General features: G+C 39.6%; 1 protein-coding gene across 1 annotated transcript in view; it reads right to left on the bottom strand.

The window, feature by feature from the left end:
* Positions 1–13,145, bottom strand: part of plch1 (phospholipase C, eta 1) — a 151,988-nt gene that overhangs the window by 128,787 nt on the left and 10,056 nt on the right. Inside the window, exon 2 of the mRNA XM_079825796.1 lies at positions 641–750. Coding sequence (XP_079681922.1) covers positions 641–719 — 79 coding nt within the window. The 5' untranslated portion in view covers positions 720–750. The remainder of the gene's footprint in view (positions 1–640; positions 751–13,145) is intronic.

The raw sequence follows: 13,145 nt of genomic DNA, 5'->3' as shown, positions 1-13,145 counted from the left end.
GGGACCATCCAAACATATGAACTTTCTTGGTTAAACCACAATAAAGCTTATTAATAAATGTAAGAACAGTGTCTTTCTCAAGCCATCAGACTATATTTAAAGCATCTGATCAACATCCTAGCGTTAGGTATGACCTTTAGCATTTAATAATGAGAGTTTATTTCCAGGCTCTTAGCGCATCTGTCAATTTTCCCTCCTCTCCTCCTGTCTCTCTAATCTGAGTGCAAGCATGCTGGACAAATTCCTTCATTTTCCCAACCATCTGTGGCTATTTGCAGAAGGAACTGTAGTAATATTTCAGTCAGATTTGTGTTCAGTGATGTGGCCTCGGGGACACAGACCCATTTAAACAAATGCCATCAAGTCAAGGAGGACGGATTTCCTTTCCTTTCTGGACCGTAGGTGGCAATTCCCCAACACTTCAACACTTCATTATCCTTGTGACGTGAGAGACAGCACCACCTTGTGTATAACAGTCCCACTTGCATTAGACGGTCAAGCAATTAAACACCAACTTTCACATTTCCTGAGATTTGGAAAGGAGCTTGTTTTATCCTAGTTCTCAAATGACCACGACAAGTCTGATTTAATTATAACAATACAGCATTGCAACATATCCATCATACAGGCATAAACCTACCATGGAAGATGCTGTTGTCAGTCAGAAAATGACGGCAATACTGTGGACTTCCATGCTTGTCCATCTTCCTGTAACTCATGATGGGATCCGGGAAGGACAGAGTGGAATATCTGCAATGGAGAATAAAGAAATATGATGTTATTACATATACAGTATAGCTTACACGCACACGCACACACACACACACACACACACACACACACACACACACACACACACACACACACACACACACACACACACACACACACACACACACACACACACACACACACACACACACACACACACACACACACACACACACACACACACACACACACACACACACACACACACACACACACACACACACACACACACACACACACACACACACACACACACACACACACACACACACACACACAACAGGTGCAGTCCTACAGTTACAACACTGATTGTACTGATGGAATTACAAAAGAGATGGTGAAGAGAGAGAAATAAGCAGGGAGAAGGAAAATGAGTGTGTATGTGTGAAGGGATTGAGAGGACTGAAGTTGCACTGAGATAGTTTAATACACATCCGCTACACTTATAGATGCAGAATACATTAAAGGGGAACTATTATGCCCCTTATTACAAGATGTAATACAAAAATCTCCAGAATGTGTCTGAAGTTTCAGCTCAAAATACCCCACAGATCATGTATTATACCGTGTTGTGCCATTTTTAAGTGGAAGGAAAAACCTGCTGTTTTCGTGCATGTATCTTTAAATGCAAATGAGCTGCTGCACTATGCTGAAAGCTCCTGTATGTGAACCTTTTGCAGATAAATACAAGTGCATTTTCAATAAGTTTCACAAATCAATAAGTAAATCATACTCAACTATTATATTAAACAACATTTCCTAATTATACCTACTCTGTATACATTTTATGATGAATAGTATCATTAGTTATACATAATTTTTCAAATGCTTCTTGTGTTCATATATTTCATTATAAAATGGCATAAGTACACTACCCTTCCTGAAATACAATTAATATTGTCATCATTCATTGATTTCATGTTAAAATAATATACAAATTCACTACTTTCTTTGAAATACAATAATCAGTAAAAAATGAATCATCAGATTAATCTGGAAAAATAATCGTTAGATTAGTCGACTAATCGAAAAAATAATCGATAGATTAATCAACAAGAAAAATTGTTATTAGATGCAGCCCTAATATATTCATGTTAATTATAAGACATTCAATTCAATTCAATTCAAATTTATTTGTATAGCGCTTTTCACGATACATATCGTTTCAAAGCAGCTTCACAGAAAATGCATCTACATTACAATTTAAATTGATTTGTACATGTTATGCATTTCAGAAATGCACATATACAAAGCACACAGATTAGCTAACTATCTATTATTAATCAATATAATAACTATGGCACAGAAATAAGAATACATGTTGTTAATGAATATACATAAAATGTGCATTACTGCTTTTATTGTTTGACCGGTTTTCATTTATATTTTATTCTATTTTGTCTTTCTTAACTTCAAACAAGATTACAGAACAATTACAGTTTTTCTTGGCACTTTGTTTATTTATTTATGTATTATGTGTATAGTATGTTTTTGTGTGTACTGTGAGTACCGTCTTCATGTATTGCTGCTAATGCACTTTCATTTACCAATTGGGATCAATAAAGTACTACTACTATATATATATATCTACACTCACCTAAAGGATTATTAGGAACACCTGTTCAATTTCTCATTAATGCAATTATCTAATCAACCAATCACATGGCAGTTGCTTCAATGCATTTAGGGGTGTGGTCCTGGTCAAGACAATCTCCTGAACTCCAAACTGAATGTCAGAATGGGAAAGAAAGGTGATTTAAGCAATTTTGAGCGTGGCATGGTTGTTGGTGCCAGACGGGCCGGTCTGAGTATTTCACAGTCTGCTCAGTTACTGGGATTTCCACGCACAACCATTTCTAGGGTTTACAAAGAATGGTGTGAAAAGGGAAAAACATCCAGTATGCGGCAGTCCTGTGGGAGAAAATGCCTTGTTGATGCTAGAGGTCAGAGGAGAATGGGCCGACTGATTCAAGCTGATAGAAGAGCAACTTTGACTGAAATAACCACTCGTTACAACCGAGGTATGCAGAAAAACATTTGTGAAGCCACAACACACACAACCTTGAGGCGGATGGGCTACAACAGCAGAAGACCCCACCGGGTACCACTCATCTCCACTACAAATAGGAAAAAGAGGCTACAATTTGCACAAGCTCACCAAAATTGGACAGTTGAAGACTGGAAAAATGTTGCCTGGTCTGATGAGTCTCGATTTCTGTTGAGACATTCAGATGGTAGAGTCAGAATTTGGCGTAAACAGAATGAGAACATGGATCCATCATGCCTTGTTACCACTGTGCAGGCTGGTGGTGGTGGTGGTGTAATGGTGTGGGGGATGTTTTCTTGGCACACCTTAGTGCCAATTGGGCATCGTTTAAATGCCACGGCCTACCTGAGCATTGTTTTATGACCAGCATGTACCCATCCTCTGATGGCTACTTCCAGCAGGATAATGCACCGTCACAAAGCTCCAATCATTTTAAATTGGTTTCTTGAACATGACAATGAGTTCACTGGACTAAAATGGCCCCCACAGTCACCAGATCTCAACCCAATAGAGCATCTTTGGGATGTGGTGGAACGGGAGCTTCGTGCCCTGGATGTGCATCCCACAAATCTCCATCAACTGCAAGATGCTCTCCTATCAATATGGGCCAACATTTCTAAAGAATGCCACGTAGAATTAAGGCAGTTCTGAAGGGGAAAGGGGGTCAAACACAGTATTAGTATGGTGTTCCTAATAATCCTTTAGGTGAGTGTATATATATATATATATATATATCAAACCACCTAAAGATATTACAACTGAGACCCTTATTTCGGTTAGGATGACAATGCCAATTTGCTATGAACAATTTATGATCAGACTCCTAAAACTGCCAGTTTGAACCTAAAGATGAATTGCCGCTCACACAGATATGATACAATATGCACTTTGCTACCCATAATCCTGAGGTGGAATAAAGGCCCTGTGGACCTGCAGCGTAACAGAAACCCTCCACATTAACTAAAGCCCCCCACAAAGTCTACGCGTTTGACCCCGTGGCCTCAGTCTGCACTAATTTCCTGAAACAAGCTGAAATCAGACTCTACAGCAGGAGCCGGCCGGGGTCTCGCTTGTTCCGGAACTTTCTCCCTCAGGATGTTCCCATAAATCACCAGCAGACAAACACACAACAGGTGCTGCTGGAAAAAGTCCTCACAGAGGGAACGGAACAGAGATGTAAATGAAATATGGTTCGTTTAAAATGTATAATACTGTACAGTTCAGCCAGAGACTCCAGGGGAGGTATTTAAAGGGATATTCAACACAAAAATTTAAATTGTCTCCATCTTCCATCCCAGATGTATATGACTTTATAGATTGGTGCAGGGATGATGCATTTTTGTAGGCCAACATGGAAGTTCCTGGTTTCCTTACAATTTTTCCATTGGTTTTTGTATTTTTTTCTTACAGCGACTGGTGAGTAGACGAGTTTTCCTGTTCGGCTGATGATGTTCAATGTCCTCAACATCCTCTGTAGTCCCATTTAGAGACTTGTTAGCAACCGCCTTTTACAAGACAAGACTTTAAAAAAAAACCTTCAGGGCGTGCTAAAAACGCAACTCGTTTCTGGGGTTTGGCCAAACAATACGTCATCCCTTCTTTCGAAAGGAGATTTGTAGAAAAATTATCCAGTTCATATAATGCAGACGTTTCCCTCAAAGCTGATGCTTCAAAAACCCTGCAAAATGAACATGACAGTAATCCATACGACCTCAGTTTATGAATCGATGGCTTCTGAAGCAAACCAACATGTGTACACCGATCAGGCATAACATTATGACCACCTTCCTAATATTGTGTTGGTCCCCCTTTTGCTGCCAAAACAGGTTTCCTAGCAGAACATTGCCCTGAACCAGCATTAACTTCTTGAGCAATCTGAACTCCAGTAGCTCGTCTGTTTGATCGGACCACACGGGCCAGCCTTCGCTCCCCACGTGCATCAATGAGCCTCGGCCGCCCATGACCCTGTGGCCGGTTCTCCACTGGTCCTTCATGACCCTGTGGCCGGTTCTCCACTGGTCCTTCATGACCCTGTGGCCGGTTCTCCACTGGTCCTTCATGACCCTGTGGCCGGTTCTCCACTGGTCCTTCATGACCCTGTGGCCGGTTCTCCACTGGTCCTCCATGACCCTGTGGCCGGTTCTCCACTGGTCCTTCATGACCCTGTGGCCGGTTCTCCACTGGTCCTTCATGACCCTGTGGCCGGTTCTCCACTGGTCCTCCATGACCCTGTGGCCGGTTCTCCACTGGTCCTTCATGACCCTGTGGCCGGTTCTCCACTGGTCCTCCATGACCCTGTGGCCGGTTCTCCACTGGTCCTTCATGACCCTGTGGCCGGTTCTCCACTGTTCCTCCATGACCCTGTGGCCGGTTCTCCACTGGTCCTTCATGACCCTGTGGCCGGTTCTCCACTGTTCCTCCATGACCCTGTGGCCGGTTCTCCACTGGTCCTTCATGACCCTGTGGCCGGTTCTCCACTGGTCCTCCATGACCCTGTGGCCGGTTCTCCACTGGTCCTTCATGACCCTGTGGCCGGTTCTCCACTGTTCCTCCATGACCCTGTGGCCGGTTCTCCACTGGTCCTTCATGACCCTGTGGCCGGTTCTCCACTGGTCCTTCATGACCCTGTGGCCGGTTCTCCACTGGTCCTTCATGACCCTGTGGCCGGTTCTCCACTGGTCCTTCATGACCCTGTGGCCGGTTCTCCACTGGTCCTTCATGACCCTGTGGCCGGTTCTCCACTGTTCCTTCCTCTGAGCACTTTTGATAGAGACTGACCACTGCAGAGCGGGAACACCCCACAAGAGCTGCAGTTTTGGAGATGCTCTGATCCAGTCGTCTAGCCGTCCCAATTTGGCCCTTGTCAAACTCACTCAAATCCTTACGCTTGTCCATTTTTCCTGCTTCTAACACATCAACTTTGAGGACAAAATGCTCACTTGCTGCCTAATATATCCCACCCACTAACAGGTGATGAAGAGGTCATCAGTTCACTTCAGCGGTCATAATGTTATGCCTGATCAGTGTGTGTACTTTTTAATCTATAAGTCTTTGCTTCTTGCCAACTGTTCATGGGTTCATGAGTTCATGCTTGACGCAAAAATCAGCATGTTGTGAAGTGTGCTGTAAGCGTGTTTGAAACTCACACACTGCGCACTTCTTTCACAAAATGCTGACGTTTACGTCAAGCATGAACTCATGAACGTGCATTTGTCAGTTGTCTGGAAGTGAGAGTTTAAAAAGTTTAAAATAGGTTAGTAGTACTTTTGGCTTCAGAAGACATTGATTCATCAACTGGGGTTGTATGGATTACCGAAAGAGAACTTAGTTTGCTTTTAATGTGCGCGCTCAGAAAAGCTTATGTCAGAACAGCGTGCTAATAAAATGTTTAACTGGCAAGGCTTTAAAACGCATGCAAAAACCTCAGAGTTCACTTTGAGGGGTTTTTGAAGTGTCAATTTTGCAACGTCCTCCAACCAATACGCCTATATAGGTCGTTTGTCACTTCCCTGAAATACGACCCATAGGAGTGTTTACTAAAGTCGCGCCCCTATCGACAACAGGACACTTTCATTTTAATGCTTTGTTTCCTTTTATTTGCATCATATTTCGGGTTTTGCGTAGCTCAATTGATAGAGTATTGCAAAATACAACATCATGTGATCATGCAATCGTGTGTTCGATCCCAGGGAACGCATGTGCTCATAAAGTGTATATGCACTATACATCACTGGGTAGGTTTAGGGGTGTAGTTGTTAATAAAAAAAGATTTTTGCTAAATGGAAATATGACAAATGGTGATTAAAAAGTCCACACTTGCATTTAAATGAACACGCATTTTGATTGGTAACGACAGTCATACGTCATTTGACATACAACACTATCATTATTTTTACGCCAGCTAGAGAGCGCATGACTTTAAAATGTAAATAAAGGTTGTAATAAGATGCTTGAAAAACGACCGATAGGGTCTGTTTTTTTTTTCAGGACAGTCTGCAATTTTGGTGGTCCCGTAGACTTGTGTTATACGGACTCACAGAGATGGAAACAGAAGAAAGAAAATCATATTCATCTGGGATGAAACAAGGGTGAGTAAATGATGCAAGAATTTTCATTTAGTATCCTTTAAAAGGAGAGACTAGCTTCCGTGTGGCCAAAATCAGAGAGAAAGTCTGAATTGAACCACACAGCCATGAATTGACAAATCTGGACAAAAAGGCAGCGTTGAATCTCAAAGACGAATAAAACACGTAGCCCATATATGGCCCAGGAGACCTGTTTGAAATACTGCCCACCGTTGGTGTGAGGATAAAACCCCTCGCTCCATTCAGCTCTCCTGGCTTCTGTCATCTTGTGATTGGTCGCTTACTGTCAGAGTAGCCAGAATATAAATGTGAGGGTAATCAAAAGCTGTCACATGTGCCACTATGAGGCACATTAGCTATGGGATAAGAGGCTAGCAGCCCCTTTCAGCCGGCATTATCCACACAGAGGGAGAAAATTGAGAATGATTACAGTGTCAGAGTGTGGTAATGTGAGCACTTGGCTTTTCAATAAACCATGCTGTTTTGTACTGTCATAAGAAAGTCCCATCTGACCCCGAGGAACACAATCTGCTTCCATTATTAGGAAGTGGAAAAATATAACCTTCCTGGATTATGCAAGTCCTGCATCTCTAGCTTCTGTTGCAGAAGCGAATCAAGGGTGGACTCATTTTTAGTAACAGTGGTCATGTTTCTCTGTATAAAACCAACACATGGAAGGCTTTAGGGGTGTTCGTTCCACCCCAGTTGCGAATTTAACTTGTGGGCAAAACTGTAATATCGCATAAAACATTTGCAGCGTTTCTCTCCCATGTGTTCAAGAGAACAAAACCGTCACTTCCTGGGAAATTGCCGCAAATGATCTGTAATAAAAAACAGTGACTCTTTTGTCTTCCATCATAAATGACTGCAGACGCGCAGACGAAACGCAATAAACGCTGTCATGTTACCTTACGTTTGGATGCTGGTGTTTGGGAACACATTTCAGAACCAACATCTGAGATGAAGTGTTAAATCCTACATTATAAGTGGACCTCAAAGAACATTTTTAAAGGCAGTTCATGACCCATTTAAAGGGATAGTTCTCCCAAAAAAGATAATTAGCCCATGATTTACTCACCCTCAAGCAGAGGTGGACAGTAACTAAGTACATTTACCTGAGTACTGTACTTAAGTACACTTTTTGAGTATCTGTACTTTCCTTGAGTAGTATTTTTTCTGGAAACTTATGACTTTTACTTCACTACATTTGAAAGACAAATATCGTACTTTTTACTCCACTACATTTCTAGCAAGGCCCTCGAAGTAGAAAGTCGTAGCCGCTTTGAAAGACAGTGGATGATTTGTTTTCTTCTTTAAAAACGTGATTTTTTTTTTTTTTTGCAGACAGCCATTCAGCAATCACTCTTGTAAGATCACATGAAGTTCAATGATTTCCAAGTATTTTTTGAACACTAATCAATTGATGGCAAAATAGAAGACGGCAGTTCCCAGACTCAGTGCGCGCAACCATAGTCATACTTAAAAGTTAAAATTCAGAAGAGCAGACGTGGATAAGTCTGAAAAACTGCGACAACACGAAAGTGCACACAGAAAGCTGCCTCTCAGACGCCAGACCACAAGTACTGAATTTTAGTCTATTGAATCTACTAAAATCTTATTATAGTCAATTAAAACTAGACTAAAACAAACAATTCAGATGCCTAAAATGTTATAGTCAAAAGACTGACTAAAACTAAATCAAAATTTGCTGTCAAAATTAACACTGGTATGAAATATGGTTGGTCAAATTATTTTTTTATAGATTTACTCGCCAAGTTGCCATAGCCTTGTGGATACAGCGCTAACGCATCGCTAACGTACGAAAATGATGTTTGTTAGCATGCAAAAACGTAATTGGGCTAATAATGTTAACTGAAGTCCTTTCAGAAATGTTTTTTACATAATCCTGTCAAATAAACACAATGTAGAAACCTTTCTTTTCTAGTATGATTTTGACTTTGATAAGAGCTTTGTAACTTTTAAACAAGTATGTAAATGAGTTCAAGATATGCTAGCATGTCAGATGGAGCATGACTGGCTTAAACCACCATGATGGAACAGCGTGCATTCAACAATGCAATAATAATAAAACAATGCGTTTACTTTTACTTTTGATACTTAAGTTCTTTTAAAAGAAAGTACTTCTGTACTTTTACTTAAGTAAAAATCTATCTTTACAACTTTCACTTGTAATGGAGTAATATTTAACCAAAAATACTTTTACTTTAACTCAAGTAATGGAGTTGTGTACTTTGTCCACCTCTGCCCTCAAGTCATCCGAGGTGTCTATGAAATTCTTCTTTTAGACGAACACAATCAGAGATATATTAAAAATGTTCTGGCTCTTCAAAGCTTTATAATGGCAGTGAATGGGAGGCCAAAATTTGAAACCCCCAAAAAAGCGCATCCATCCATTATAAAAGTACTCCACACGGCTCTGGGGGGTTAGTAAAGTCCTTCTGAAGTGAATCGATGGGTTTGTGTAAGAAAAATATCCTTATTTAAAACTTTATAAAGTAAAATATCTCGCTTCCGCCAGACCGCCTTCCATATTCCATATGCCGTGGCATAAGCATATTGGATTTTTGCCGATATCCGATATGCCGATATTTTTCAACTCATTTTGGCCGATGACGATATATGTTTATTTTTTCCCTATGTTTGGAAACCACCATTTTGAGCAAAACATTATTTTTTTTCATCTGGTTTCGGATTTCTGAGGTCTCCTTACTAAAAGGATACTTGTTAAAGATAAATAAATGTTAATAAAGTTATTTTTATAATAAGAGTATATTAAAAGCGCTGAAAATAACAATAATAAAGTCCGTGATTTTTCATCCCAGACAGGTAACCTAAATATTTTATTTTGGGATTTAATGATTGTGCACATGAAGTGGGGGTGGCATGGCATCAGTTGATGCTGTCTTTAGCTTCAAATAAAAAAATATACAATTATTTTAGTGCTCCTTGGATTCATCATCCATTTCATAAAATTTTATGACAGATTAATAAACTGTATATACAAGTATTTAATTTACACGTGTCATGCTTGTGCTTGACAGAAAAATAAGTAACTTCTATTTAGTTGTGTATTCTACTTTTCATGTTATTACTATAACAACAGCGCCCCCACTAGGGCTGCACGATTTTGAGAAAAAACCTAATTGCGGTTTTTCTGACAAATATTGCGATTGCGGTGCGATTTTCGACTTTTGCGTTCGATACTTTTAAGTGCATAAAACTTAAAATTATGAATAAAATATGTTGTTATTTTTACGACACAGAGGGTTAAATAAACTACATACATAGTGATTGAGGTAATGAGATTGTTTGATGCTTCGTGATTATTAAATACCTGAACCTAAATACCAAAGAATAAGACGACATAATGGAAATTAACTTAACCACTTGGTCATTTATTTTGTTTTTAAATTTAACAATCTTAAACACTGAAAAATAGAAAATGAATTCTTATTAGATTTAGATTTACAATTAGAAAAACAAAATAATTCTGTAGTCCACTGCCATTTACTGAACATGAAACTGTTATATTGCAGACATTTTAAAATAAATGACAACAACAATTAAAAACAACACCTTATCCAGCCTTCTGCAAGATAAGAAAGTGCCAAACGACACGCACGTCGATATATTTTACATTTAGCACTCTTTTGCTCCACGTCGTTCTTCGCGAATCCAAAATAAGTCCAAACAGCTGAAGTACCACCCTTCTTGTTAACCAAGTGCTCCGCTTCCTCTCCCGTCACCGAAGAAGTGCCTTCGGCCATTTCTGCGCAGTTACAAGCTTTTTCTATTGGCACAATTCGAGGTACACGACACGTTGTGTGTTAGCTGCTTTGCTGCTGACAGAAAGCCGCCCGCCGCGCCCGGTGCATTGCATCATACAACCTTGTTTCCATTGCCATTTCTAATTGGCCAGCAAGCCAGGAACGCGCGATTCGACCATTTTGATTGGCTAATAGGTTTGTCACTCAAATGTCAGAGGCGGGGGAAAAAAACTCAAACTCCTGAGGTTAGGTTATTGCGGGAGTTAAAACCTCAATATCGATGCGATAAAGGTTAATCGTGCAGCCCTAGCCCCCACTATATAACATTCTAGCTGGCGAGCACTAGGACCTGGAGGAGCTTCAGCTGCTGTGGAGGCTGCGCACGCTTGGGAGACGCAATTGTGCTTGTTTTGGGCTAGTTTTGTAGTGAAAACCTGGCAACCCTGCCTTGATTCACAAATTCAAGGCAGCATTTAAAAACTGTCAATATAAATCACTATACATGCAATGCATTTGCTTGTTTTCACTTCAAGAATGAGCACTGCTGACATGATCTTATCGCTATAGCAGTCCTTGCACACGTGAGTTATTACAGGCTCATATCAACACGTTATCATATCGGCATAATTTTTCATATCGGCCGATGCCGATTTTTATATTTTAAGCGTTTATCGGCCGCTTCCGATGTCGTGCCGATAATATCGTGCATCCCTAAGCATTTTGAACTGAACACTTTCTTCGTAAGTTGACATTTATGATGGATGGATGCACTTTTTTGGGCTTCAAATTTTGGGCTGCCATTATCCACCTTTTTCTGGGGGGCGCTACTGTAAAAAAAGAATGTGGGTACAACTTCTGGTGAGAAATACCAATGGTATAATACCAAAATACCAAAGAGAAATACCAAAAAGAGAAATACCAAAATACCAATGGTATTTTGTGTGCTAGTTAGTGAAGAGGATAAGTGTTTTTCGGATCATTGGCAAGGTTTCAAAATGAAAATTTTTACTATTTTTGTTTTCAGATGTTGCCACAAGGGTTAAGTGAAGGTTACTGTGAAGCAACATGAATGACACACACTAAACATTTCAGTTTAGTACATTTATTAGTTAATTAATAATATCACAATACAATTTTCAGGCCCTTAATTGTCCTTACTTTACTGACCTTCCACAAAAGATACACTTTTCCGACAGATACTGATTTTTAAAGTTTGTTGAGGTTGTGTTCCCACATCGTTTGGAGAGCTTGAATGACTGTCAGCTGTTGAATGTCAATAAGCTGTTTCCATCCACCTATTTTTATGCGCATTTTGGGATATTGCATTAAAAAAAAAATGCTGAATGGAAACGCCAAGATGCGCATGAGTTCTATAAATGCGCATAAAAAAATTATGCACTCGTTGGAGTAGGATACATTTTCTATCCGATACGAAAACGAGCGCATAAACTACAATGGAAATGCATAAAGTCCCGCTTATTTACTTCGAACCGGAAGACGCTCCCACTTTTAACGCAAGACTTCATGGGCCGTTGGAAACTTGTGGATAAAGTTTGGATTAGTCAGGACATTTTTTAATATTACTCTGATTGTATTCGTCTGAAAGAATGTCATATACACCAAGGATGACTTGAGGGTGAGAAAAAAAAAAAGGGGTCATTTTCATTTTTGGGTGAATTATCCCTTTAAGACGGCATCCATTGTGATTGTTGTATGTGAGTAATTATAACAGAGGAAAGAAAGGTCATTAATAAATCAGCGTGTGTGAGAGGGTTTAAGCACAGGGGATTGGGGTGACAGCACTCAAAATAGATTTATCTGTGGGGGTAGGGTTTAACCCCGTGACCTCTCACCCCTTCTGACTGTAAAGCAAGCCACTTTCCCCCTCTTCACACCCCTCGCTTATCCTGCAGAAAGAGTCTCTCTCACTCTCCAGATCTATCCTGCTAAACTGCTGACTCTGCATTAGCATCGCTATCTCGCAAACACGTTTCCAACAGATAGTGCTGTTCGCCTTGCTCAGTTGGGGACACGAAATATTCAACTATATTACTGATCAGCTCATTTCAATTATCACAAAGTCATAATTAAGAGATAAAATGTTTAAAATATGATTTTAAATGTCCTCATTATTAGATATAAAGTCAAAAATATGATTTTGAAAGTCATAATAGTGAGATTAAAAAGTCTAAAATACGATATGCTATGTCATAATTGTAAGATAAAATGTAAAAAATATGATTTTAAATGTCCTCATTATTAGATAAAAAGTCAAAAATATGATTTTAAAAGTCATAATAGTGAGATAAAAAGTCTAAAATACGACATGCTAAGTCATAATTGTAAGATAAAATGTTAAAAATATGATTTTAAAAGTCCTCATTATTAGATAAAAAGTCAAAAATATGATTTTGAAAGTCATAATAGTGAGATAAAAAGTCTAAAATACGACAT

The sequence above is a fragment of the Gobio gobio genome (assembly GCF_949357685.1).
Source record: "Gobio gobio genome assembly, chromosome: 9".
In the NCBI taxonomy this organism is placed as follows: Eukaryota; Metazoa; Chordata; class Actinopteri; order Cypriniformes; family Gobionidae; genus Gobio; species Gobio gobio.
This window is presented reverse-complemented; position numbering and strand designations above follow the sequence as displayed.